Source organism: Papilio machaon, chromosome 15 (assembly GCF_912999745.1).
Source record: "Papilio machaon chromosome 15, ilPapMach1.1, whole genome shotgun sequence".
NCBI lineage: Eukaryota > Metazoa > Arthropoda > Insecta > Lepidoptera > Papilionidae > Papilio > Papilio machaon.
In genome coordinates this window covers 8,145,602-8,171,899 of record NC_060000.1, presented here as the reverse complement: position 1 = coordinate 8,171,899, position 26,298 = coordinate 8,145,602, and the positions used below count along the sequence as shown (strand labels likewise).

General features: G+C 44.6%; 1 protein-coding gene across 1 annotated transcript; it reads left to right on the top strand.

Moving 5' to 3' along the window:
• The first annotated feature begins 211 nt into the window (after positions 1 to 211).
• LOC106713126 (espin) lies at positions 212 to 26,212 on the top strand. The gene is made up of 15 exons (XM_045681342.1): positions 212 to 1,138; positions 2,665 to 2,805; positions 9,844 to 10,027; positions 11,587 to 11,769; positions 12,568 to 12,678; positions 12,865 to 13,075; positions 13,246 to 13,455; positions 13,662 to 13,785; positions 15,151 to 15,255; positions 15,851 to 15,980; positions 16,074 to 16,326; positions 21,444 to 22,009; positions 24,811 to 25,019; positions 25,236 to 25,432; positions 25,520 to 26,212. Exons 1-15 carry the CDS (start codon positions 279 to 281, stop codon positions 25,627 to 25,629), a joined length of 3,594 nt encoding a protein of 1,197 aa, XP_045537298.1. The 5' UTR covers positions 212 to 278; the 3' UTR covers positions 25,630 to 26,212.
• Positions 26,213 to 26,298: the final 86 nt, after the last annotated feature.

Here is a 26,298-nt window from a genome sequence, read left to right as displayed (position 1 = left end):
GTTAGGTTGTGAGTTCGGTAACCTACCGGCATCGGCTTGCAGCAACTCCTCGACCAAACACATACATAAAAAAAAACTAATGCAAAGTGTAGTAGTTGTGACCGCGATTAGGGGAATACTAAAGCACGCGCCAAATGAGCATTTTGTGAAATTTTACGGATTTGATATGCGGCTTTGTTAAATATAATCGACGAAACCTGTATTATATATATATTTGCTAGTATTAAAATTTAATGAAAAGTTTTTTGAAAAAAAAGTTCTGCTGGAAATATGGAAAAATGCCTAAAGGACGGTCAAAAGACGATTGTAACACAATCGGGCGCCTGCTGAGAGAGTTGTGCAGCTGCGCAGAGCACGGCGCCTGGTCGCCCGACATGACGCCCGACATGTCGGACAAGCGCAGGGGGCCCTTCCTCAGCACCGAGCTCACCAACATGGCCGCTCTGAGAAGGCGAGTCGTGGCCATGGCTAGGCGGAAACATAAGCGCCCGCAGCCGCCGACACTCAAATGTGATAAAAAGACTATGGCCTCAGACGCTCTCGTATCGAACGTCCACTTCCTGACGACGACTTCGAGCTCCGGTGATAGTACGATGAAAAGAAACATCGACAACTTCCTCATATCGCGCCACATGCTGGCCTTTGAGGAGGACGTTTACGAAAAGCCCATACAACATTCGGGTAGAAGCTCGTCGTGCGGTGAGAACTGGTCGCTCAGCAAGGCGTGGAAGAATAACAACATCGATTACTTCGCGAGCCCGCACGAACTCGCACCGTTATCTAGGCGGGGCAAGGACGCGCCACGTGGCGGGGGGAGCAGGAGGTTGAAGGAACAGATGCGCTGCGATGGCAACATCAAGCGGCACATCAGGATTCGCGTCATGCTGTCCCTACGCATGCGCCGCTACGTGAAAAGTCGGTTGCGTAAAACGGCGGCGGCGCAGTGCGCGGGCGTGCCGGCGCGACGATTCCCGCGGGCCACCCCGGACACCGCCAGCTTCGGGTCGCGGTCCCGGGACAGTGCAGGCCGGACGCGGGGCGACGTGCTTGAGGCGCGCAACGCCACGATCGCGCTGTGCCACGACAACGCGCAGGACGTCGATATGCTGAACGTCGCTTTGCGCGCTGGCAATTTTAGGTTTGTATCTCAGAAAAACGGCTAAATAAGACATTTTTAAAGTATCGCTTCACAAAATTTATTTGTTGTTGCTATTAAAGTAATAATGCAGTACATAAATAAAATAAAATTAAAGCGATTTAATACGACCTTGTCGGTGTAACTTAAATTTCAATTTATTTTGCTGAACGTCTTTTCCATCCCATATTATATTCTTCCTATATTATCTCGTAATATGTATTATGTTTTACTGTATTATAAGTAACATTATGTTCCTGTATTGAAGGAAACTTGACGTTTTCTTTCCGAATCGTATTTAGTTGGATCAGGATCTCTCGAAAGTTTACGCCAACCTGTCTGTGGATATTTAAAACATTTGTAGCATAAATCATGAAAAACTAATGAAAACTATCTGCTTGTTTTTCGATTACAACAAAGTCGCAAAACTACTGTGAGAGTGAGTTCACGATAATAGTATCTCGCCAAAAATTAGAATAATGAGGTGGGAATGTCCAGCGGAGCGGCTGACTCACCGCTGCGACTGTTGACCGTAACACTGCGCCCGGAGACAATGCCGATGCGGACCCCGATTGACACAACGCATGAGCGCGGCCGGAAGGCGCCGTGTCAATTACTGTTGTGCGTTATGTTGCCGTATGTCGCGCCGTGAGAGACACGAGTGTACAGAGCTCATGTGCGACATATGTTCAATAAATATATATGCCGCTGTGTTAAAGTTCTCGGCGTGTCCTCTCATCTCAGTAACTTGGTATCTTGAAAAATATTTGAGTTACAATTAATCACATTTATTATTATTTATAGTATACTTTTTTATATTTTTTACCAAACGAGCAATTACAGCAATAAAGGGTCCTATTTGGGTAACAAATGGTCCGCAAAGGTTATAGCGTACTCGGCTCGCTGAGGTTTGCCTTATTTGTTTCTAAAACACGACTAATTAATAAATAACGTGGTTTCAATAAGCCTTTGTTTTTGTTTAAGATATATGATAGGTATAACACAAAAAGGTAATAATTTTCAGTACATAGTAATTACATCTTAAGGATTACGTATTTTAATTGAAGTTGAATATTGTATTGGTTTTACCGCCATCTGTTGGCCAACAGTAGCAGCAACTAGAATATATCGCTAAGGCGAGGGGGGTCACGTTAGTGCAGATCAGCGTCGCTCGCTTTTAAATGGCGTCTCGCTAACGCGTTGATGTCTTTTGTTCGAGGATGTCCAAAGTTCTTGAATTTCAATTAAATGTTATGATTTCTAAATTAAACCTCAGGAAAATTTGCTATTTTTGGGCCCCACATTGTTGTTGGCTTTCGAATTGATTATTACCCACAAATGATATCATAATGATTTAAGAAGGTAAATTAGAGTTTATAACAGTGTTTCAATTGAAAGTAGAGTTTGAATTCGTAGAACGCGAGAGAGACTAGATCTTTTTTTATATTTTAAATGTAATAGCAGCAAAAATAGTCTCGGTGCATAATAGTATGTATGGTAATAGTATGACATGCTGTGTTGTTTTGCAGGAGCGGGCTGCGGGCTGGGTGCGTCGGGCGCGGCGCGAGCTCGGGAGGCATGCCGGGCGGCGCGCTGGCGCTGCACTACGCAGCGGCGCGCGGCTGCCTCGACTGCGTGCGCCTGCTGGCCACCACCACGCCGGACGTCAAGTGAGTCTGCGCCTTCACCTGCTGCACGTTTCATGCTGTCAGAGAACATTCACAGATATATTTTAGTTGTTAATAAAAATTATCAGTTTCTTCAAGTGATTGAACATAATATGTATTCTGCATTTGATAACAGTTGCGTTAAGTACTTAATTTCCGACACGCGCCATTAGCGCGCGCAGTAGAGCGGTGGTGGTGGTGGCCGCGGCTTGCTCAGAAAGATATTATATTGCTGTCTGTTATTTTTTGCTGTCTTCGCCGCTCGCCTCTTGAGGACTGTAATTGTAACAAAACGCATGTCAAAGCCAATCCTTTTGGTTATCGAGTTGTGAAGACATAAATAGAAAATTTATATTTTTAATAACTATTTTATGAATAAATAGCTCTTTTACAAAAAAAAAAAATAATATAAATTCTCCACAACGAAGTTACACCATTCGATTCGTAATAACCTTGTTAGGTCGATGCGACTATTTTGATTATTGCGATTATTCATTACAACTTTAGTCTGGGGGAAAATATTGGATTCCGATAGTATGTTTTTTTTTTAATTTTTAAACATTAATGTGAATAGTATTAGGTACTGGGGGCGCAGTCGCAGGCACATGCGCGCGGTGAAAGCGTTACGGAATTAATTGCGAGTGGCGGCAAGCTGCGCTCGAGTATGCCTACATCGCATTCGCGTCGCTGGCGCAAATTTACTTACATACTCTAATCTCTGATCGCTCGCGTGATCTGGTCGCTGGAGCAGATTGCGCCTGCGCACCTCGCACACAATAATATGTAACAAACTGTGTAATTATTAACGAAACTTTAACTCATCTAAACAAGTGTCTTTCTTTTCATAAATTTGCAAAGTTAAAAATTATAAAATCAATTTAAATTGCCTAATGGTAACATCAGCGACTGTTTCATGATGATATTCTTGAATCTCTTTTCTATTCAATACTTATGTTGTATGTAAATTATGAAGAGTATTTTCTCTTAAATTAGATGTGAGGATTAAGGAATTTGTTGAAAGCTTCCGGGAAAATAATGTTAACAGAGCATTAACAACATGATTATTCAAATGTTGGACATGTAGGTCGCAGACGTAGCCCACAGCGGCCGGCGACAGCGGACGATTACCTCGATCAACCTAACGTATAAAATATTAATGTTGCACTGCGCATGTATTGCTATCATGGCAGCCGAGCAAGCATCAGACGCGTCAATGTATACATTCAGCGCCGAGATACCTAAGTACGAGTAGCACATTACACTTTGAAATGTTAAAGCAGAAAGATTATAATTAGAGTACAGTTTATACGATCCAATAAGATAGAACTACGTCCGCTCCTCTTATGATTACGGCCACGAGTTTAATCACGAGCGGTCGGGCGCAGGTGCCGGCGCCGGCACGAAGGTGGAGCACTCGGCTCAGTGCTTAGCGCGTGCGGCGGCGAATAGCCGCGAGTGCCGGAGCGCGCAGTGTCAGCCGCACCAGCAGCCTCGCGCCGACGATCGACAAGCTTTTAGTTGAGTTATTTTAACCCCTGCCACATCTTACGTTTTACATGTTTAGAATATAAGTCGCATTTTGTTGTTCTTGCGTTCATTTTTTATATCAGTTATCTTATAATGTTTTAAGTTTTAATAGAGTAGGAAGTTACGTAACACCATCTCAAAGGCCGGCAACGCATCTGTGAATCCTCTGGTATTGCAGATGTCAATGGGCGTCGATGAACACCTTGGTGTTCCCGCTGCTCGTTTTCCCCCTTCTCTTATAAAAAAAAGTTTGAATAGAGTATCTTCATAATATGTTCTAATTCATGACGTACATAATTTTACATTAGTAGTTTTAGAGGGACTTTGCTGTAAGTGCTTCAAAGTTGTACTTTACTTGTCAGACAGATGCGATGCGATCAGATAATACCGACTGACATAACATCCTTATATTCATCATTACTTATTTATTTAATTTATTTGTTTAGAGCAAAAGTTTCGTTTGGCATCGAATAGTTTCTGTATTCAGTACTGTATTCTGTTGTGCGAGTGAAGTGATATTAATATTCATAGAAATACGAACAAAAAACACGTGTAATGTTTTAAAAAAAATAATATAAGCAAGATGGCGACTTGTCCGCGACGTGAGCGTCCTCTGCGCGCCTTCTCCGCCCGCCTGAAGCATTGCAAGACCGTCTCGGCGGCGGCGGCTGCGGCGAGCGCCCTCAGGTAGGCCAGTGCTGAAAGCGCTCCAGAGTTCTTTAACCTAATTTTAAATTTACTACACGTAAATATAACTTTTATAAAAATGTTATCCTTATCGGTCTCATGTCAACATTTAAATTAGCTGGATTTACAGCCAGTTCTCGAAAGTTCTTTTTATCAAGCATGATTAGAAGGTGGCCGTCGCCAGCAGCAGCAGTAGTAGTCGCTGCGTCTCTGTCACTTGAAGAGAAATTGTAATAATAATGTTCAAATGACGCCACCACTAGAAGAAGCGTGAGCTACGGCAGCTCCGTGGCCGCGCGGCCGCATTCCGCCGTTTGCCGCTTGCCACAGAGTAATTACGTGCCATTACATTCTGCTGTCGTACTGTTGCACCGCTCGTCTAAAGTATGTCATCGCAATATAATAACTTTCCCGTTTTCAAGAGAAACACATATGAGCCGAGATAGATCGGCACATTTGAAGGACCGCTGTCGCTGCACACTAACCCTAACTTTATTCTTTAACTTATTGCATCAATTGTGCATGAATGCATCTTAGCAGGTAAAATATATCTGTAATAATATTTTCTTGTAACGGGGTTTGTGCAGATACCCGTTGCTGAGGAGATCGTAGTAAATTGTCGGCGGAGGCGGTGCTCACTATCGAGCTGTTAGAGATTAATTAACGTTAGATAAGTAGCGTCAGTTGCGGTATTGTTTTGTTGCGCGTTCCGATCTAAATGGCAGCACATCGTGCGCTGCTTTGCACTCCACTTTCTGCATACATTATCACGTATTGGTTCGAAGACGGTAGGAAGATGGTAACAAGATCATTGGCAGTAATTTTGTATTCATCATGATTACAGATAATATAATATTATAATTGAAGATCAATTTAAATTGTAAAAATTATATATAAAGTTTGCAATGTCCTGTGGACATGGGATATAAAGAATTTACGGTAGAAACTATTTCCGTCCAGTTATGAAGAGAGTGTCTTCAACATTACCATCGACTATTACTATTTACTATGGACGTTCATGAGAGACGGGCCGCGTCCGCGAAATAATACCAGTCCCACTCACCCTAATGAAGGGCCCCCGAAGGGCTCGAAACTAGTCGGTGACGACACCAGATATATATGTATACATGAGTGTTTTAACCGTTTCTATATAAGTTAGTGATAATGTCTCACGAAAGTTTGAATAATTTAATCGCAGTCAAGTGTTAGTTTTTTAAACATTGAAGTCAAAACAAAAAAAGTTTTGCAATTTTGTTAAGATATTTGATCTGATTGGTGAAAATAAAAATCGATCGTGTTTTCTTATTTTTTTGTCGTAATTCATTATCTTACAATAGGCGGATTTCTTTCAGTGCCATCTAGTGTCGGATAGAAACGATGGGAAAATACGCAAAGAAAAGCAACGTGTAATTGTTGCGATGTTTTCTCTGAGCCCCGCCTCGCCTCGCCTCGCCTCGCTCTGTACTCACTCTGGTTGTAACATCTTATCGAGAATTACAAAGAAGTTGATATAATTATTTGTGCTGATTCTTTATTTGTTATCAGTTTTGTACTTTAAACATAAATTAGGTGTACGTAGGAAATTATTGCCACCACTAGATCATTAATAGCTCGGAACAATTATGTGTGAATATAACAGCCGTAAATACGTATGTATATATTGTTTAACATTTATATAATCTCCTAAAAATGTAATGATGACGTTGGTGTTGTTCAGAGACAAAAGATTTGTTGTGAGGTATTATCAAATTATTAGGATTTGCCGCCGGCACGTGACATGGGATTTACCTTTCTTCTTTTTCGAATTAATTTGTTTTGTTTTTGGAATTTCGAAATTATTGTAACGACAGCTGAAGTTGAAACTCTTAATTACAATTTAGAACTTACCCTTGTGAGCGACTGCGACGTACTGCGCCTCCTGCTGCAACACTAGCTTATTATAAATATAAGTATGTACTTAAAATATTAAACTATTAGAAAAGAAAACGAATTGAATAGAGATTGTAATTTAGTGACCAACAAGCCGGCGTCGCACGCCGCGCCGTGTTCGCCGTCGGGGGACATTCCCTCCCCGCTTCGCCCGCCATCGTCTCTCGACGCACGCGCAGTGCTCCGGAGGCGAGAGGCAGTTCCGCGCGCTTCACTTGTGACTGATTACTATTTTTGATAATCGATTTTTGTGGTCACAATCAGTGTGTACTAGGTTTTTTCAAATCGACCGTCCTCGTACAATGACTCTCCTTTTGTTAAGCAAAATGTGTTCGTCATTTCTTGCATCCCATCCCATCTTATGTTTCCGTTCAGTCGTGTGGTTCTATGTGAAAGTTAGTTTTTAATTTCGGTTTCGAATGTTTTGAGTGACTTTCCACGATGACCCTGAGCAACATGGAGCGGTGCACGCGCGGCACAACAAAACTGTTCGCCAAGAAGAGTAAGAAGAATAAGAGATACCAGAAAGTTAAAGTTGCATCCTGCGCCGGCACCGGGCGGTAACGTTTCGTCATTAAATTCTTATTTTACTGTAAAAATGTTTGTCTTGTTTTGTTATGACTTGGGTATTTTTAAAAATTCAAAAATTCTGTAAAGTGGACGTTGGAAGTTTGTTTTAGATTTTTTACCTGGCATGAAACGCGGACATAGTCGTGGGAAGCGGCTTGTGTTAACACGGAAACATAATGCTTAATAAGTCACTCGAATCGTTGAATGTTGCTCGTTGAAGTCTATTGAAGGGACACATGGACTGCGGTCGCAGAGTGTGGTGGGTGTTGCCGGTCGGCGGGTACGGTGCAGGGAAACACTGTTTTTTAGCTTTGACAAAGCTTTACTAAGAGGATCACTCCCTGACCCTTAGTCCTTGGTCTCTAGAGCTTAACTCACAATTATTATTTTTTTGTATCTTTGGCATTTTAGTTAGTATTTAATTTGTGAGCACACTGTGGACGCAGTGCAAGAATTTTTAAGAGATCGGTACGTTATTTTGGCCCCCCCCCCTTAATAATATTATGTACTTAATGAATATCTCATCGTATACGATATGTTTGAGTAACAACGACTGAGCCCAGAAAGTGGCTTTTTATTTGCTTATAATAATTATATATTACGTGTGTTATAAAATATCCACCACGACTCGACCTAGTTTACAACTTTCGTTACATTAACTTCCGATTACGAAAGTGTATTGCTCGAAGAACAACAACCATTCTTCTCCACAATAAAAGACTTTTGGAATTAAAACACTGTATACGCTTTGTTATAGAGAGACCGGAGCCGTCTATTATTGCACTTATATTTCGTAAGCTCGCATTAGCCTACTTGAAGACATCATTGCATCTACTTTAAGCTTAAGGAAATTAATTAAAAATGCTGTAAGTTACTTGACGCATTGCGCACATTTGTCAACACTGTGATCGATAACGCTTCAAGATCTACAAAGCAAGTAGAAAAATCCACTTGATATTTGTATGTATGGCGGAGGCGGGGTTTCGTCTGGGAGAGGGTTCTTTTATGGAAAAATGTAATTGAGATAAGCGATTATATAAAAATAGTGGAGCGATCACACATTCAACTATCGATGAACATAGGAAACAAGCTCTATATGAAGGAAATGTATAGCATTGTACATTGTAGGATAATTAAGTTACTATAGATGTATTCAATGGAAGCAAGTTTGTTGGTTCACCTTGAGACCGTTAGTTGTGAGGTCACAGCCGCTACAGGTCGCCGCGCCCGCGCGATAGTGAAAACCATTCGAGAAAATAAAAGTGAAACGTGAGAGCGACCGCCCCCCGCTCGCCCCCCGCACACGCCCCGCTCGCCCCCCGCACACGCCCCGCTCGCCCCCCGCACACGCCCCGCTCGCCCCCCGCACACGCCCCGCTCGCCCCCCGCACACGCCCCGCTCGCCCCCCGCACACTCCCCGCTCGCCCCCCGCACGATGCATTCGAGACAAGTCGCGCGGCTCAGCTGCCGCTGCGATTGTGTAACCACAGCGGCCAACGACTCGCGCACCATATTGCCTCGACCACATCCTACAAGTCTTTACATCTGAATATTATAATTGTTTTCGTCTCTCTCTGATACTCGTACAGTCCTTTTGTATTCTTTACCTTAAATTCAGATCTTCTAATGACTGAAGTCTTCTCTTCTTCTTCTCCGCCTTTCCTCATAAGGAAGGGAGTGAATCGGAGCAATTGTCGGGCAGGGAGACATTTCCTTTTTTTCGACTCATCTCCTCCCCTGTTGTGTTAATTGTTCAATATTCATTGGTTTATTTTCACGAATAAAATAATAATAAATTTCTAGTATAATTATTATGTTGGTTTCTAATTCAGCTCTGTGCTTGTTTTATCTAAATTATTTCTAACTTTAAAATACAAATTCCTTATTAAATATTTGCCGGTCAATAAACGATCAATATAACAAGTTTTGTAAAACTATTTTTGTAAAAATTGTCTAATTTCCTTTCTCTTTTGTCCAAAAACATTTAAATTTAAGATTTATGAATATGAACAGAATTAGTGTCAACGTCATTTTATGAAGCAGTGATGTCGACGACCTTTATTTGACCTCAACTTATATTACACAATAAGGAACGTCATTATCAATGGGCCCGTCTTGTTTAATTGCGTTCGGTGCTACTTGAACCTATAGAAAATGTTGCCGTCATGTTTGAAAATCATGTAATCAAATGAATAAACACAACTTTTCAGGTTATAATAGATATAAATTATATATAAAAATTATATGTGCCCGAATGTAGGAAGGAAAAGTTTTGTCTTCAGTTCCTGTCGGCAAGAAGTAAATGTACGTTCCATGTTGTGTTGCAGCGCCAACACGGCGATGGACAACGACGTGACGCCGGTGTACTTGGCGGCGCAGGAGGGGCACCTGGCTGTGCTACAGTACCTCGTACTGGAGGCGGGTGGCCGCCTGGACGCACGCGCTCGCGATGGAATGCTGCCCGTGCACGCCGCCGCGCAGACAGGCTGCCTTGACTGCCTAAAGTGGATGGTAAGCCTCGTCCGCACTGCTTCACTGCCTCATCGCCTCCCCGCCTCACTACTGAAGTAGTGAGCTACCGCTGTAGTTCGCGCCGCTTCGCTCGTGCCGTGTGTCGGCAGCTTTACTTGCGCCGCGCCTAGTTTTCTCGCTGGCAAATGTATAGTAAAAGTTATTGAACTTTAATAAGAGATATTTTCTCCTACGCACTGACAGTAGACTTGCATAACACGCCGCTGACGCAAGATGCGCAGTACGCGGGACACGATCCTCATCACACATCAACATGTACCCCACTGACTCGTTACTCGTTATACTCGTATTTTTCTATGTATTCGAATATTTATACTATTACGTATATAAGCATGATCTCGTATTCGGAGGAAAGTTTACGACCGGAAACTTGTCTTAAAACAACTCCATGTCATTAAGTTAATTTAAAACAAGTTTGCGTTAAATTACCTGCTTGTAGATTCTATCAAGTCAAGTAGCTTTAGATAACACGTAACAGTGGAAGTTTCCCAAATTTCAATAATCACATACAATACATTTGAATTATTGAATAATGCAATGAAATCCAAATGATTATGTTGTTTTAGTAACGTTTAATAATTGCGGAAACACGTATGCTCAATTAAATGCACAATACTATGTTACAGTTTCCAGTATTTCAGTAATATTTGTGAGGGTAGAGGCGACACGCGGCGTTTCTCGTGTAATACACACACTAAAAGCTATTAGAAGATTAAACTTACATCAAGTGCTCTCTACATACACACAAACATACACACACATACACACACACACATACATCGCTCAGATGATCGCAATCCTAAAGTACAGTTGTAGTATTTGTAGAGCGATTGTAGAAAGTGAATATTTTAACTATGTAACATAATCATCTTTATACAGAAGAAGGTAAATTTCACTTTGTTTTGCGGTTTGTATACGTAGGTATTGATACGTAATAAAATACTCCTTGTAGGTCATTGTAGCGCTAGTGGCCCGATTACCGTGAACTTGAAATGTGTTCGGGATCTTCAGCATCTTTCAATTTGGTTAAGAAATCGACTATTGTAAAAACATTTTTTAATGAATTCCTTCTTTTACTAATTCATTGTCAAGTTTTTAGTTAATTATTGAATTAGATTGTGATGCGTTTTTTAAAGAGACCTTTTTTAAATCCTTTCCTTTGGTACCCATTTTGGGAAGGGTTCGGTATTTTTTTGTGGTGGCCATCTTGGAGTTATTCATACTGTATCGCACTCCACCAGTCGAAACAAAATATATTATCCGTCACTTTGTAATTGCCTTGGATTTATTCATATTGGTGGGCGGGCGGCAACATCAACAGTTAAAATCAGCTACGATTTCAACCGGAATCTCGGTAGAAATCGTAGCTGAGGCAGTTTCTGCGCGAACTCATCGAATGCTTTATATTAAGCCAGTGTTTTGATTGAACCGCTCCAATAGAAACCGGCGCAGCGTATTCTTTAAGTACAATGATACAATATAATGTTAATAAGTGGGTAGTGCGATGGTGTTGTGTAAAGCGTGCATATGATGTGCAGATAGCGGAGCGCGGAGTGGATCCGAATGCGCGCGACGGCGACGGTGCCACGCCGCTGCACTTCGCGGCGTCGCGCGGCCACCTCGCCACCGTGCGCTGGCTGCTGCGGCACGGCGCGCGCCTGCACCTCGACCGCCACGGCAAGAGCCCCATCAACGACGCCGCCGATAACCACCACCTCGAAGTGAGTACTGCCCCAACCCCCTCCCCCCATCTCCAACACAGATCTCGCTCGACGGCGCCGAGCGGTGCCCTCGGGCAGATCTCATCACTTTGCACAGATAATTACTTACCTGTTACACCTCCGTGAATTCTAACAAAGGACACGGTGCGTAAATTATGTATTACGAACGCGTGGCTCAAGTGTTTGAAGAACTTTCTAATTGCTAGTCTACTCTCAAAAAAGTCGCACAAGAAAAAAGTTAAAGAAGTGTACTTCATAAAATAAATCATTTGAGTGAAAAATATTTTACTTCTACGCGTACTCCCAACATGAGTTGTTCTCATGTCTTTTACATGGTAGTTCGGAGCTAATGTATGAGCGTCGGTGGCTCAGGGGTTAAGCACTTGACTTGCAATCTGCAGGTCCTGGATTCGTATTTGACGTTCTAATGATGAAGGAAAACATAGTGATGCAACCTGCACATATCTGAGAAGAAATTCAAAGATATATGTGAAGTCAACCAATCCGCACTGGGCCAGCGTGGTTGACTATGACCTAGTCACCCCTAACTTAGGATATCTTCGAGCCCGTCAGTGGGGTCGTATAGTGAGCTGATAATGATAAGCATGACCTTGCGCACCACAATAAATATATAACTATAATGTAAGTTCATGTAACACAAAGCGTGTACCGAACAAAATAAAACTCATTGCATAAATACTCTCAGAAAACAATGCGGGGGAGTGCGGAGATCCGCTCGTGTCTCGCACACCGGCACCGCTCAGCGAGAAATTTAATTTCTTATTGGTTGTTTGGCAGTGCTTGAATGTGCTGGTGGCGGCGGGCGCGGCGGGCGCGGCGGGCGCGGGGGGCGCCAGAGCCGGGCACGGGGCGCCGCACGCCTGCGCCTGTTCCCCCGGGGACGCCAGAGTAAGTTTCGCTTAAAATTGTCACACTAACTTTAAGTTTTTATTTTATTTGTAAAATAAAAAGCCATGCCTTGTTGGTCAAGTCTAACAAGCCTTCGTTGTCGCATTTTTGATATTACGATTACTACACATTTTTGGATCAATTATTGTCTTCTAATTAAAAAATAATAACTTTAACTATTTCCAGTGCGCTCTGACGAATTGCGTGAACGGCGACGGGCACCGGTCGCCATTTTATCTGCACGGGCCTGGCGGGACCGCAACGCCCGCCAGCTCGGGCGGGTCCGGCTCGCCCGGTAGCCCGACTGGCTCGCCCGCGGACGGACTCTACATCAACCCCATGCAGCGGGCGCGCGCCGGCGCCGGCCATCGCGCCTCCTCCGGGGACGACAGCTCAGGTCTGACGAGCACTCTGCCTTCCTCGCACTTCCATTATAAACAGACAAAAGTAGAGTACGTAATATAGTACGTATAAATAGTAGACAGATCAACTTTTTTTTATTTGACCGAGGACGTTAGCATCGCGTCCACCTTTATAATGCTTACTCACATGACGTGGTGACGCCAGCCGGCTCGACGTCGGACGCGGAGGCAGCTCCTCGCGGAGTCGGTGGCGGGGGCGGGGGCTGGTTCTTGCACGCCGGGGCCGGGGCCGGGGCCGGGGTCGGGGGTGAGGCGGCAGGAGGGGCGCTGTACCAGCGTGTGCGGGACCTCTTTCACGCACGCTCGCCGGGCCCGCGCGCGCCAGCCGAAGGGCAGGAGGCGCCCACCGTGACCGGTCAGTAAAAAATCTCACTTACAACGTCAAGGTCTAGATCTCTCCGGGATGTAGTTGTCCACTATGCGCTATTATACATATAATTAAATCTCATATTGTGGGGTCAACCTCCTTGTAATGCTATATTTGTAGGAAATAAATAGCATTCTTATAATTATAGGTGTCCGTGTAATTGTTGCTGGTGTTTAAAATATGAGCCTTTGCAGTGAAAGCGGAAGTGCATGGCGGTGGGTGTGGCGGCGGGCAGTCTGACAGCGACAGCGGCGCGGAGACGACCCGGCGCGATCACCACTACGAGGACGTGTGCCCACCGCGAGAGCGCCGCCGCAGGTCGGGCTCGCCAGCACGTCGCACTCACCGCACACACCGCACACACTACATACACCGCACAAGCCGCACACACCGCATACACCGCATACACCGCACACACTACATACACCGCACAAGCCGCACACACCGCATACACCGCATACACCGCACAAGCCGCACACACTACATACACCGCACACACTACATACACCGCACAAGCCGCACACACCGCATACACCGCACAAGCCGCACACACTACATACACCGCACAAGCCGCACAAACCGCTACAAACATCTTTGCTATTTGCAGTTGCTATCTATAACCATATGTAGAGTGCCATGTCACCAGTCCCCCGCTGTTCCGGAATCCCGGAACGTGCCTCTCGGTAGTAGTCTTCCAACATTCGACCGACTTTTATTGATATATTTATGAAATAAAAAAATGGGGACACCCTAACCGGTGTTGGCGAAGCTGAGCCACACCCTTTTGCAATCACTGAATATTGTAAATCATTGTGTTTTAAAATTTTGTTAATTTCAATGGCAATTAAAGTTTATTATTATAATAATTATTCCACATATTTATTTATTGTCTAATTTTATATATTTTTCTTAATATAAACTAAAACAATATTAAAAAAATATAAAAAATCTAGATACGTCGGCAGCGGAGCCTTGGGCCCAAGCTACCGGCGGTTAGGCCTCCAGAGACAGAAACCTCCTCACAATGCGTGCCGTGCTCAGGAGTACCGCCTTCTGTGCCTGGCCTCTCTAGGTGGTGATCGAGGCTCTTCGCAATTAATCCGTTCACGGATAGCACCATCGGTACGATAATTGTTGACTCCATATGCCACATGGCTGTAATCTCGTGCGCGAGATCCAAATATTTTGACATGTTGTCTGTCTCTGCCTTCACGAGATTACAGTCATGGGGAATACTTACGTCAACAATTATCGTACGTCTCGCAGATCGATCTATTATCACGATATCAGGCTTATTGGCTACAATAGTCCTGTCCGTGATAATAGATCGATCCCTGGCTCCGGTGTGTATTTGTAGTACGGCACCTCCGAAGCGATCAGACCATACTTCAGAGCAAGTTGTTGATGGATTATCCTGGCTACTAGGTAGTGTCTGAGCAAGTACTCGGAGTTAGCAAGGCGAGAACAACCGACATGTCTGAGGGACTCGCCGGGGCAGTGGCACAACAACTTATTATTATCATTATGGGGATAAAGGGTTTTGGGTATAGTGAATGGTCCATCATAATTCTAGAAAAATAGTACGCCAGCCGGACATAACACAAAATTATAATCAGAGCGAATTCCCCTTGCTCGGCACCGGCGTGGTATCCCGAGGTTTAGTTTGGTTGTGTGTTGCGCCAGGAGCAGGTCCCGAGACTCGGGCAGCCACAGCCGACCTGCCAGCGCCGCACGTCCCGACCGCGCAACCCTCGCCGCCCTCGCCGCCGCGGACTGCGCCGACGACAGGTGAGTCCGCGCCCCCGCGCCCCCGCGCCTCCGCACCCCCTCGACCCCGGGGGTATCACAAGATATTTGTTCTACTTTTGCTCTCTTGTCTTGTTTTCCTTTGCGTCATTTCCATTGCTAGTATCAACGACCATGGCTAGAGCAGAGCCTGTGCGTAAAACAAGAAGATTGCACAACAATGAGAAGAATATGTAGGGCATGTGAGATATGTGCAAAAAAAAAACACTGCACGCAGGAAATCTAGAAGACTGGCGCGTAGGTAACACACACACACATACGTACACAAATGGTAATGTTTGTTCAGACATCTAAGAAAAAATATAAGGCGAAATATAAATCAAATAAATCTCTTTTTGTTAACCAGCAATAGGTGGTTTTATTTCCCCGTGCGAGTCGTGCTGTATGTCCGGAGTCATTCCCCCATCCGGGGCTGACATAGGATGTACATCTATACACAAAATATACAATAGGTTTCACATATTTTCTGATACTCGTATAACTAACGGCGATATCAGCGCGTCTGTTACGGCCCAGATGAGCTTGTCGCACCATGAATGGCAATTAAAGATAAGTGCAATTGAATGTGTTTCTCTAGCTCTTACAAAGGGTACGAGGAGGTGTGCCCCCCCGCGCCCGCAGCCCCGCCCCCGCCCGGCCCCGGCGACGCCCACAAGTCCGCGCTCGCCGCCAAGCTCGCGGCGCTCACGCACAAGGCGCACAACTTCGTGAGCATCGCTTCATTATCATTTCCTATGATGTTCTGTGATGTTTAAGGCGATAGTAATCAGTATGTGTGTGTGTGTGTGTGTTTGGAGTAGGCGAGCCGTATTTCATCGGCTGCGGGCAGTCGGCGCGGCTCGGTGTCGGAGGAACCCACAGCGCCCGCCGCGCCCGCCGTACCCCCGGCCCTTTGCTCCGCCTCCTCCGGCGTCAGCTCGGGGGGCAGCTCGGGGGGCGGGTCGGGGGACGAGGCGCCGCCGCCGCCGCCGCCCCCGCCCGCGCCGCCCGCGCCGCCCCCCGCCGTGCTGGAAGAACCCGCCCTCAGACCCTCCGAGCTCAGAAACAGACTCGGTAAGTATTTCTTCTCTCCACTAGCACTACCTTCTCTTGATCTCTCAAGTTACTTTACAATATATGCTCTTAAATTTGTTTGATGAGAGAGAATGAGAAACTTGAGATGCACGTGAGTGTCGGTGGTTAGGCCAGTGTTAACAGAGAGACATTAGATGCTAACACAATCACAGGATATAAAGCAAACGGCGTCAGTTCACTATACGATGTGCTATTTGCCGATCTAGACTTTTTAATTGCAGAATGGTATAAAGTAATTATAGACAAGAGTCTATCCGCTTATGAGGATTTTTTTTTCTTAGAATTCTTGAAATCTCATTATTGTTTTTGTAGAATTGTTCTTTATTAAAATGCTAATTCACATTGAGTAACATCATCAATAAAAGAAACCATTACAAAATGAATAGAGTTAGAAGAATGAACATAAATATTAAGTTTATCGTAAAAGTCATAGAAAAGGCAGAAAGCGCAACGTTTAGATCGCGCTCACAGTCACTCGTGTCTCGAGACTGGAGCCAGGCCGACATAAACTTTCCGCAGATAATCGTACAGCATTAAAATGGATGTCTTAATATGTGAGTGTGTTTATTACACGCGCATAAACCTGTCGTAAGTAAAAAATAGAAATTATCATAATTTATTATATTAGTTGCAATTTAGTGTAATTTTTGTGCGAGCATTGAACAGCCGCCGGCGCACAATTAGGATGCGCGACGTGAAAGATCTCTAAATTTGTGAAATTAATTTCAAAATCAGTTTAACACCTGGTCAGTACATCATTATATTTTTTTACTTTCTACCGCAACTCCGGCGGCCGTTAGTCTCGTTCTGATTAAAGCGAACATTTACAAAAACCTCGCCGCATGTACAATAGAGGAGTTGCTGCGCAAGTGACTACATTTTTATCCACTTTCCATTTGTTGACGAAGCTGAAGTAAAAACCGTTTTGTAAATGATAGACGATGAGCCCCGCAGTGACCTGTATCTACGAGTATCAACCAATAAACCAAACTACTTACGAGTACGTAATACATATTTAACATTATACATATATATTAATTGACTATAGTAAAGGTCGCGATAAGATAAGATGTACTTCTCGAATGTGTCGGCAGTTTGCATCAAAATAGGAGATTTGTGTGGCAGAGTGTTGAACGCGATGCGTGTGCCTCGGCCACAACAACGAGTAGGTAGTCTGTGCTGATTGTGTCTTGTGTACGGACACATACAAGCACAGGCACATGGCTTGTGACTGACAGTGCGGTGCGGAGAGGCGCGCTGCGGCGGCCGACTCATATTGCTCAAATGAAATATTACTCAGCAAAGAAAATAGAAAGTAGATCAGATTATTGCCGTCAATTAGTGAATTAGCCGACTCGGTATTATTATTATGCCAGTGCTAGTTCTATACCACTTGCACACAAACAGCCTGCTTCTCGAAATCATCATTGTCTTTGAAGTTGTTTCCTACTACAACGTTAGTGTTACAACTGTTTACAAACGTTCGCGGCCGCACATTCTATCAACATGAAATGATAAATATTATATTATGATTCTCCTCAAAACTATGGAAAATTGATTTTTACAAACTTGAAGTTGATATTTACAAACATGTCGTCTTGTGATAATGTTTACAGTTTAAGTATTGAATTCCTTTCGGTCGCCGTTTGTGAAATAATATAAAGTAACCGCTAAAGAAGATTGTGTGTCGCGTTAGATAAGTTTCCAACTAGACACTTACTTTGACTAAAATAAATATGAGCGCGCGTACACGAGCGCGATCTTTCATCGCATCATCGGTGTCTGAGAGTACATGACGTGTGGTAAGGTTTGATGTGCCTTTGCGTGGATGTTATGACTACTGCAGCTCCGCAAGCGGCTGCTGTACTGTCTCCAAGCGCGGGCAAAATGTATTTGCGTCCCTAACCAAATTCTTATAAATTTTGATCAATATAAATCAAGGATATTTATTGTGGTTCAAGAAATTTCCACAGAAAGAACCCGCAATCAGGAGTCATCGAATCATAATCTTGTTCAGCACATTCGTTGTCATCGCACTTTCTCATAAAAAAATAATGAAATTGTCAAGTCGAGCGGCGGTGTGGTTAAGGGGGGGGGGGGGGTTGCGAGGAGTGGGTGGCGGCGAGGGGGCGGACGGAGATGAAAGGAAAGCGGCGATTAATCTGACAGACGGCATCAGGAATTAGAGTGCGACGGCCGTCCGCCGCTTGCATCGCAATAGTGAACCTTTCGCTGCCGCTGTGTGGTCTCTGTGCTCGGTGCGGTAATCGGGTGCATGGTGTGCGCTGTCTCCTGGTGTTAGTGCATGGTAGGGACGTTTTGATCGGGGCAGGCGGCGACGTCGCAGCTCAATGTTTTGTGTTGTTTTCGTGTGTTTCCTACAAACTAATAAGTAAATTCCAGGAATACACAGAACGATATTGTAAGTATTATTTTCTTCGTTCTTCATCATTTACTCTTCATGTTTCTTATATCCTTTTAGCTGCTAGCCGAAATAAATGATTACATTTATTGACGCACTGAGGCCAGTAACGTACAGTAAGATTACTCCTTATTTGCGTTTGCGTTACTCGCGATTTTAAAATTTGCTCGTATAAAAATTGTCACCAATTTCCGCATTCACAGCAAAATATTTGCCTATTCGTATAATGAAACAGTACCTGATATACATATATTATGCCTAAATTAGTGTATTTTATTATGCCTTCGGCATTCTTTACAGAAGGAAATGATAGAATGCAATTTATTGAGGGGGTTTTAAAAAAAGTGCATTCGTTTAAATATATTAAATAAAAATGATGATCCTTATTGTTGCATTAAAAAGCGGTAGCTAATAAGCAAATATTTCAGATGTGTCCTTTAATAAAAGCCGCCTTTTATTAGTTTCTACTAGTAGTAACAATTATCAGTAACTAAATAGAAATACCTACCTAACTATATTATTTGTCATTGTTTTAAAAAATTCTAAGTACATTTATACTACATCTCACTCACTCATCTCATTCGGTTTATTTCTAAATCTTGAAACGTGGCAGTAAAACACAGTTTACTGCAGTTCAATGTTTTGACACTGACTCAAATATCTTGTGCGCAGACTATGCCCTCGTTAGAGAACAGCAAACATTAAGCAATGTGGCTTCCTATGTTGATATCAGCCGAGTGCAAGTGCGAGTGCGAGTATCAGTGCCAGTGCCAGTGCCAGTGCCAGTGCCAGTGCCGGTGCCAGTGCCAGTACCAGTGCCAGTGCTTTTGCCGGTACGAGTGCTAGCGTGAGGCAGACGGTTGTCAGCACAAGTTCATTGTTCGCTTAAGTCGTACTACCATACCGCTGCACCAAACTTTCCTGAACCTAGTGATATTTCTATATTGTTCTTTTAATTTTAAATTATTCGGTTCGGATCTGCTTCAGACTCTTAATTGAAAACTCATTCTTCAAGGTTAAAAAATTGCTGATCTTTGCACCGAATCGTCGTCGCTCAGCACAACTCTGCTGGTTGGATATCGTCACTCGACACTCGCGATTGTTTCACAACAAAAGCTGCAATTATCGCAAATCTTGACCTCATTCTCGTACAGTGCAAATTGATTAATTACATCACGTCAACTTAACATTGATTACTATATTATATGTTGTCGATTAATCTCTTGCTCATTGCCTGCACCACGCAGCTGCGGAAGCGGACCGGAACCGATGCGAAGCGTAACCCCTGTAACTCTCTGAGACATAGTCTGACAAACGGAACATAGTCTGCTCACGGTTAAGCGTTGTCAGCTTGATAAATGATTTGCCACAACGATCCAAATCAAGCGCCGGTAGCCATCTGCAGGTCCTGGTACCGCTATATACCGATGTGTTTTTCGATCTTCGACTTACATAAGTATGTAAATTTATCCGAAGTTTTTACGGTGAAGAAAAAATCGTGATGCAAGCAGCACATATCTGCGAAGAAATCAAAGACATGTTCGAAGTCAACCAACCTTCACTGGACCAGATGGACTGATTATGACGATCCAAATCAAAGTCAATTTAATGTCAAACTGTACGTTTATTTACAAGAAAATTGACGTTTTTGTTACGGCCTGTACATGTGTTATATGCAGTGAGTGAACTTATACGTATACATATATGTCGAGTTTATGATACGATCAATAATACTAGTCGTCGCAAAATAATGGCGAGCGGCGTTCTTGTCGTGTTCGTTCCGTTAACTGTGCGAGAGGCGCTGCCAACAGTAGTACTAGACAAGAAAATTTGTCGTTTCGCTAGTGTTATGTTTTTAGCCTGAATGACGTAAATGTAAGTGACGTCGCGTGTGTCTGCTACAGGCGCGTAATGAATTAAAAGTTCGCAAGGCAAAGAAATCTCTGAATTTGAATGTAATCATTTACTGGAGCGGATCGTTTCACAAGTGCCCCTCGCCCCTCGCGCCCCTCGCGCCCCTCGCGCCCCTCACGCTGCGCCTCGCCCTACATTACCTGTCGGTGCAACGCTGCGATTTTTCGATCAAACTTGATTTATAGTAGTATAGTGTAGCATATACAGACCGATGTGGTCGGTGTTCATTATTACAATAATAATAAGAACCACTAACTGCAACATTTCGGAGAACACTACTAATCGTATGCCACTTTACTGGTTGCAGCTTTCTATGTTCCAGGAGGTCACAATGTACAAATAACAAAACCTTAAACTATCACATGAACAAACATATAATGTCTTAAGTTTACACAATAACAGAGCATTCCGTCAAGCAATTAATATAGTTCCGTTATGACGGAGTATGTCGTGCTCTGCTCTGCTCTGTCCGCTGCTCGCTGCTTGCACTCAACGAGGCTAGTTTTTGCTTGTATTGCGGTGGCGCGGGGCGGCGCGGGGCGGCGCGGGGCGGCGCGGGGCGGGGAGCTCGCACCGCCACTAGTCGCCGCTCGCGCGTGTTGCTGATGCATCCAGTTATCAAATCATAGATATTATAATTGATATTAGTGTATCGGAATATATATGAATGCGTCGGAACTAAAACAGTTAAGGAGTCTTTTGCGCGACCTCGGCGGAGGGTCGCACTTTCACTCCCCGCTAACTTCAGCGGTTGTTGCAGCGCGGCGCGGCTCCGCAGGCCCGGCGGCAGACGGCGACAGGTCGCGCGCACCCAACCTCGTCAACAAGCAGCCAGCGCTGCCCTTCGTGCCGCCCGCCTTTCCACACGCGGCGCCCGATCGCCTTATCAAGCCCTCTGAGTACCTGCGCACCATCACGGCACCCTGTAAGTGCGACGAGGGCGCGGCGGAGGGGACCCCCCCGCCGCCCGCGCCCCCTGCGCCCCCCGCGCCACCCATCGCGCCTGCGCTGCCTCAACCGCCGCCTGCGCACCAGCCGCTGGCTGCCATCAGCAGTGCCGAGCTGTGCGCAGTGCGGTTGCGCGCGCCCGCTAGCAAGACGCTGTCGGCGCCGGCGCCCGCGCGCTCTCTCAGCCTGCAATGCCTGCCCAGCGCGGCGGACTTCCGGAGCGCTAAGACGGACCTCATCGAGGAGCTGAAGATGTCGAGGGACATCACGGGCATCCGTAAGCTGCGCGTGGAGCGCGCGCGCCGCGAAAGCCTGCAGGACCACGAGACCTTCGCCGAGTTCACCAAGCGCTTCACGGCGGACAACTTCGTCGACCAGGTAACTAAACTGCCGCACTATACAAATATTGTTGTAACGGCCACACAATAGGTTACATTTTCTATTTTTACGTATCACGTACGACTACCGCAAACTTTAGAATAACAGATCAAAATCTGTTCATTAGTACTATGCATTGTTTAACGTTATTGGGATTCGTATTGTAATATTTTGAAGGTTTGTTGGGTGGGTACAGTAGGTTTATTCACGCCGCGGGGTGGTTTGCCTCGTGCACCCGCCTTCTTCAATACACTCCCGCCCCGCGATAACAGATAGTAATTGTTTCGTTGTTGTAGATCGATCCGATTACGTTAATTTCTTTGTTCGGATGAAGTACAAAAATGGATCTCTCGCCAAATGAAGATCAATTTTTAGCGGATTTAAAATACTTTACATTAACAAAAATGATGCGACATTGATTATTAGGTTCGGCGGATGATCGACAACGTGGAGAAAGTCTCGGCGCGTTCTATGTAAAGTGATGTCGTGCAGCGGCTCCGCCAACTAAAATGTTCTCGCTGTACGCAGTGACTAGCTGTCTGCCCTTAAAATATTTCTCCACGCTAAATTTCATTCATTGCTTTTGACCTTTAGAAAAATCCCTTCTTATTGCTCGCCTATACCTAATAATACAAATGAATGGCTATTGCTGGTCTAGTAGTTAGGACTGTGCGTTATGGTAGTCAGAGAATAACATGTAGATAAATAAATGAACTCATATTTTGTATTGACTTAGGTTGATTTTCATATCGAGAATAGTCAACGTTGGCTGCACCGCGCTGTACTGCCTCGCGTTGTGCAAGTAATAGCCGTTTATTGCCGGAGCTCAAAAGAAAGTGGTTTTAACGCGTTATATTAATTAGCTAACGATCCGAATGAGTTTTAGTTTATTTTGAGAGCGCGTTGCGGCGGCGGCGGCAGCGCGGCGTACATCAGTTGTCACGCTTTCTCCGCTATGCTCCGGCCGCCTCACACGTCCCAACACTGCAGATACATATGGACAGCTGTAATAATGCTGCTCACTTCACTTACACAGTCTTCGTAAAAATACAGCGTTTTCCATAAAGACGATAAGAATATCCATTCTACAACTCATATAAGTATGTAAATGAGGCGCGGTAGAAAAATGAAATATATTAATCCGGTTTCTCTTTAATAAAAATAAATAAAGTTAAGTTTGTGTTTTTAAAGTTTAAATTAAACGGAACATCCAATACGTTTAATGTCGCTAAGAATTTTATGTACGAAAATGAAGTGGGTAGGGCACTAAACGTGTTATGTGTGCTATGCCGTCTCGCGGGTCGCCATAGTACCGCGCTTGCTCGTGTACTAACTGTAATACTCGTATATACGAGTAGAGAAATTGTGAGAGACCATCACGGTGTGGGTCAGGTCAAGGAATATCAGATTATTGATGACTGATTACACTAGCTACACTGGCTGCGGCCACCGCCCGCTACTGCCCGCCACGGCCCGCCACGGCGACCGCCTTCGTATGGTTCAATTTCTTCCCTGGAATGGGCCATATGATATTTTATGATAGTTGTTTTTTTCTACTTTGTACATAAAATAACAATAAAATACAAAGCAACAAATGAAATAGTCGGAAAGCGTGAAATACTGATAAACTTAACTCTACAAAACTTCTTTTACAGCTACAATAGAGTTAGAGTTCTTAAAGGTACTCCGATAGAATAAGGCTGTTTATTCTGTAAAACCTTTAATGAAATACTTTTATATCTACCAAAGTTATAATAATTTACGGTTACGGGTCCACGTCTGTTGCCTGAGACTAGACATCGCAGGACAGGTGATGCAGCGTCCACAGCCCACCGCCGGCCACAACGGTACATCTCGCTTCTATGTACGTATAAATAGAAAAAACACAGCAAAATCATTCGAACGTAGAAAGAATCGCGAGCCGACAGTTACATGATCTCTGTCTAGTTAGTGCTTGTGCGGAAATTGTTGCTAACGAATAATAATTGACCGGTTAACTTGGTAAAAACTATTTATTCGTTAATTGGCAATTATTGTTGTTGCTATTAGTTATTTACACTCGACGAAGAAGCAAGCAATAGTAGGTCAGGCATAGAGTTGGGTGTTTTTTTACGGTGTACTAGTTCTAATCCGATCCGTTGTAGACATAAAATAATATCTTTGTTTTTGCGATTTTATACTGTCTTATTTATACTTACAACATTGACAAGTATTGTTAAGTCAGTTCGCCGAGAGATTGCTCGCTCGACTTCAGGTTAATGACGGAGAGGAGGTTATTACTTAAATGGTATGATATGAAAGAAGAGCAGAGCGCGGTGGCAAATGTTTGCTGACTTTTCAGACGACCTGAAGTAATTTCTTGAAAAAACATACATTTTCGCCGAAAAACGTTCTTTTATCTTTGACCTTGAATAACTAATATCCAAATACGGAATCGATGGGGACTTTTCAGGGTTCACATATAATGGTGTTCCGAACACTCCTACAATTTTTTCAAATTTCAGCTCTATGCGAATTATTAGTAGAAGAGAAATAGCTTCAATATTTATTTGATCGGAACACAATCTCATTGCGCTACAATAAACCTTCAAAGTGATCACTGTACGATATGAATTATTAAAGAGAAAACACCTCGTTGTAAAGTTAAAAGTGCATTTATAAGAGTTAGTTTTACGAGTAGTAAGAGACGTCGCGTCGCCCGCGCCGCGCCGTGTGCGCGGTGCGCGCGCGGGTGTCGCGCGGGTGTCGCGCGGGCCGACCGCGTTGTAAGCGTGTGTTGTGGGTGGGCGCGTGTCGAGCAGGGCTGTGCGCAGGTGCCGGAGCGCGACGCCGCCGGCAATCTGATCCCGGCGTGGAAGCGGCAGATGTTGGCTCGGCGGGCGGCGGAGCGCGCGCGGCGCGACCTCGAGCGCGAGCTGGCGGGTGAGGCGGAGCGCCGGCGCGCGGCCGCCGTGCCCGCTTGGAAGAGACAGCTGCTGCAGCGCCGCGAGGACGCCGAGAACCGCCTCAGGTACGTATTTAGTTCTATTAATTTCCGTAATCGGCTTACCTTAACAGGATTATTAAACCCAGTCTTTCTTACAAAAGTAATTTTTCATGGTGTACATTGACAGAGTATTTCTAAGATAAGAAAAAATTATTGGCTTGGCGACGGCGCACACCTCAGCGACGGTTGCTACGGCGACGCTAATGTTTAATTGTGGCAATAAATTGTATCTTGTTGCAGGGAGTCGCTGTACACGCCGCGGGTGTCGGAGCGCGAGGGCGGCGAGTGGCGCGCATACCCCGCGCCCGCCGCCGGCCAGCGCGCCCTCTCCATCGACAACATCACGCTGTGCTACGACACGCCCGCGCCGGCGCCTGCGCCCGCGCACCCGCCGCGCGCGCCCTCCGAGGCGAAGATGTGCACGGACCACTACAACGGTACGCAGTAGTGTGGCACAGTGCGGGACTGTAGATATCTCAGCACATGTTGCACTGGTCATCAATGTATTCCCTATGTTATTGCAGGACATTCGATGACGAACGGCAAGCACGCCGAGGAGGAGGACAGCGCCAAGATCATCCCGTGGCGCGCGCAGCTACGCAAGACCAACAGCAAGCTCAACCTGCTCGAGTAGACAGACCGCACCTGACGCGTGTCCGACGCGTGCATGACTAGGCTCGGACACACTTTCAGACAAAAGACTTTGCTAGTGTTTATTGTAGATCTACGGCATAGCATAAATTGCGTTGTATATTCATGTCGGTCACTTCTCGTGGGGGAAATTGATTCTCGTTAGTTCTACTTAATATCAAGTATAAATAACTGCATCTTATCTTTATAATGTAAATTTTGAAGAAGTAAAGAGGTGACAGTTGTGGAGGCGCGGAGAGGGCGACATGATCACGACACGACACGAGCCCCGTGAGGATTTGTAAGGGACCAATTCGTGTAAAAGCGATTCGATAGGTAGTCAATATTTAATAAACGATAATTATGTTTTTTTTCTTTTATTAAGATATGAATGTTTGTAATTAAGAAGTAACGAACGTATATAAATTATTGTAAGTGTTTGGACTTCACTTGGAGGCTATTTATACAAAGAGAATTCTTTTTTTTTAGGTTTAATTTTGCTTAGGGAACGTTTGTATGTATATTTTATTTTAACGCACTTCGACTGAGCGGCGCCGCGTCGTCTGCGGGCTGCAGACGCGGTGCAGGCGCGGTGCAGACGCGGTGCAGGCGCGGTGCAGGCGCGGCACTATTACTGTCTTGGCGGAAACGTATTATATTTGAAAGTAAGGAA

Bases quoted from the DNA above. Each gene is read 5' to 3' on its own strand.
- LOC106713126 (XM_045681342.1), top strand. From the start codon at position 279: ATGCCTAAAGGACGGTCAAAAGACGATTGTAACACAATCGGGCGCCTG. The intron at 2,806-9,843 runs GTGAGTCTGCGC...GTTGTGTTGCAG, and splicing joins ACCACCACGCCGGACGTCAA to CGCCAACACGGCGATGGACA. The intron at 25,433-25,519 runs GTACGCAGTAGT...ATGTTATTGCAG, and splicing joins GTGCACGGACCACTACAACG to GACATTCGATGACGAACGGC.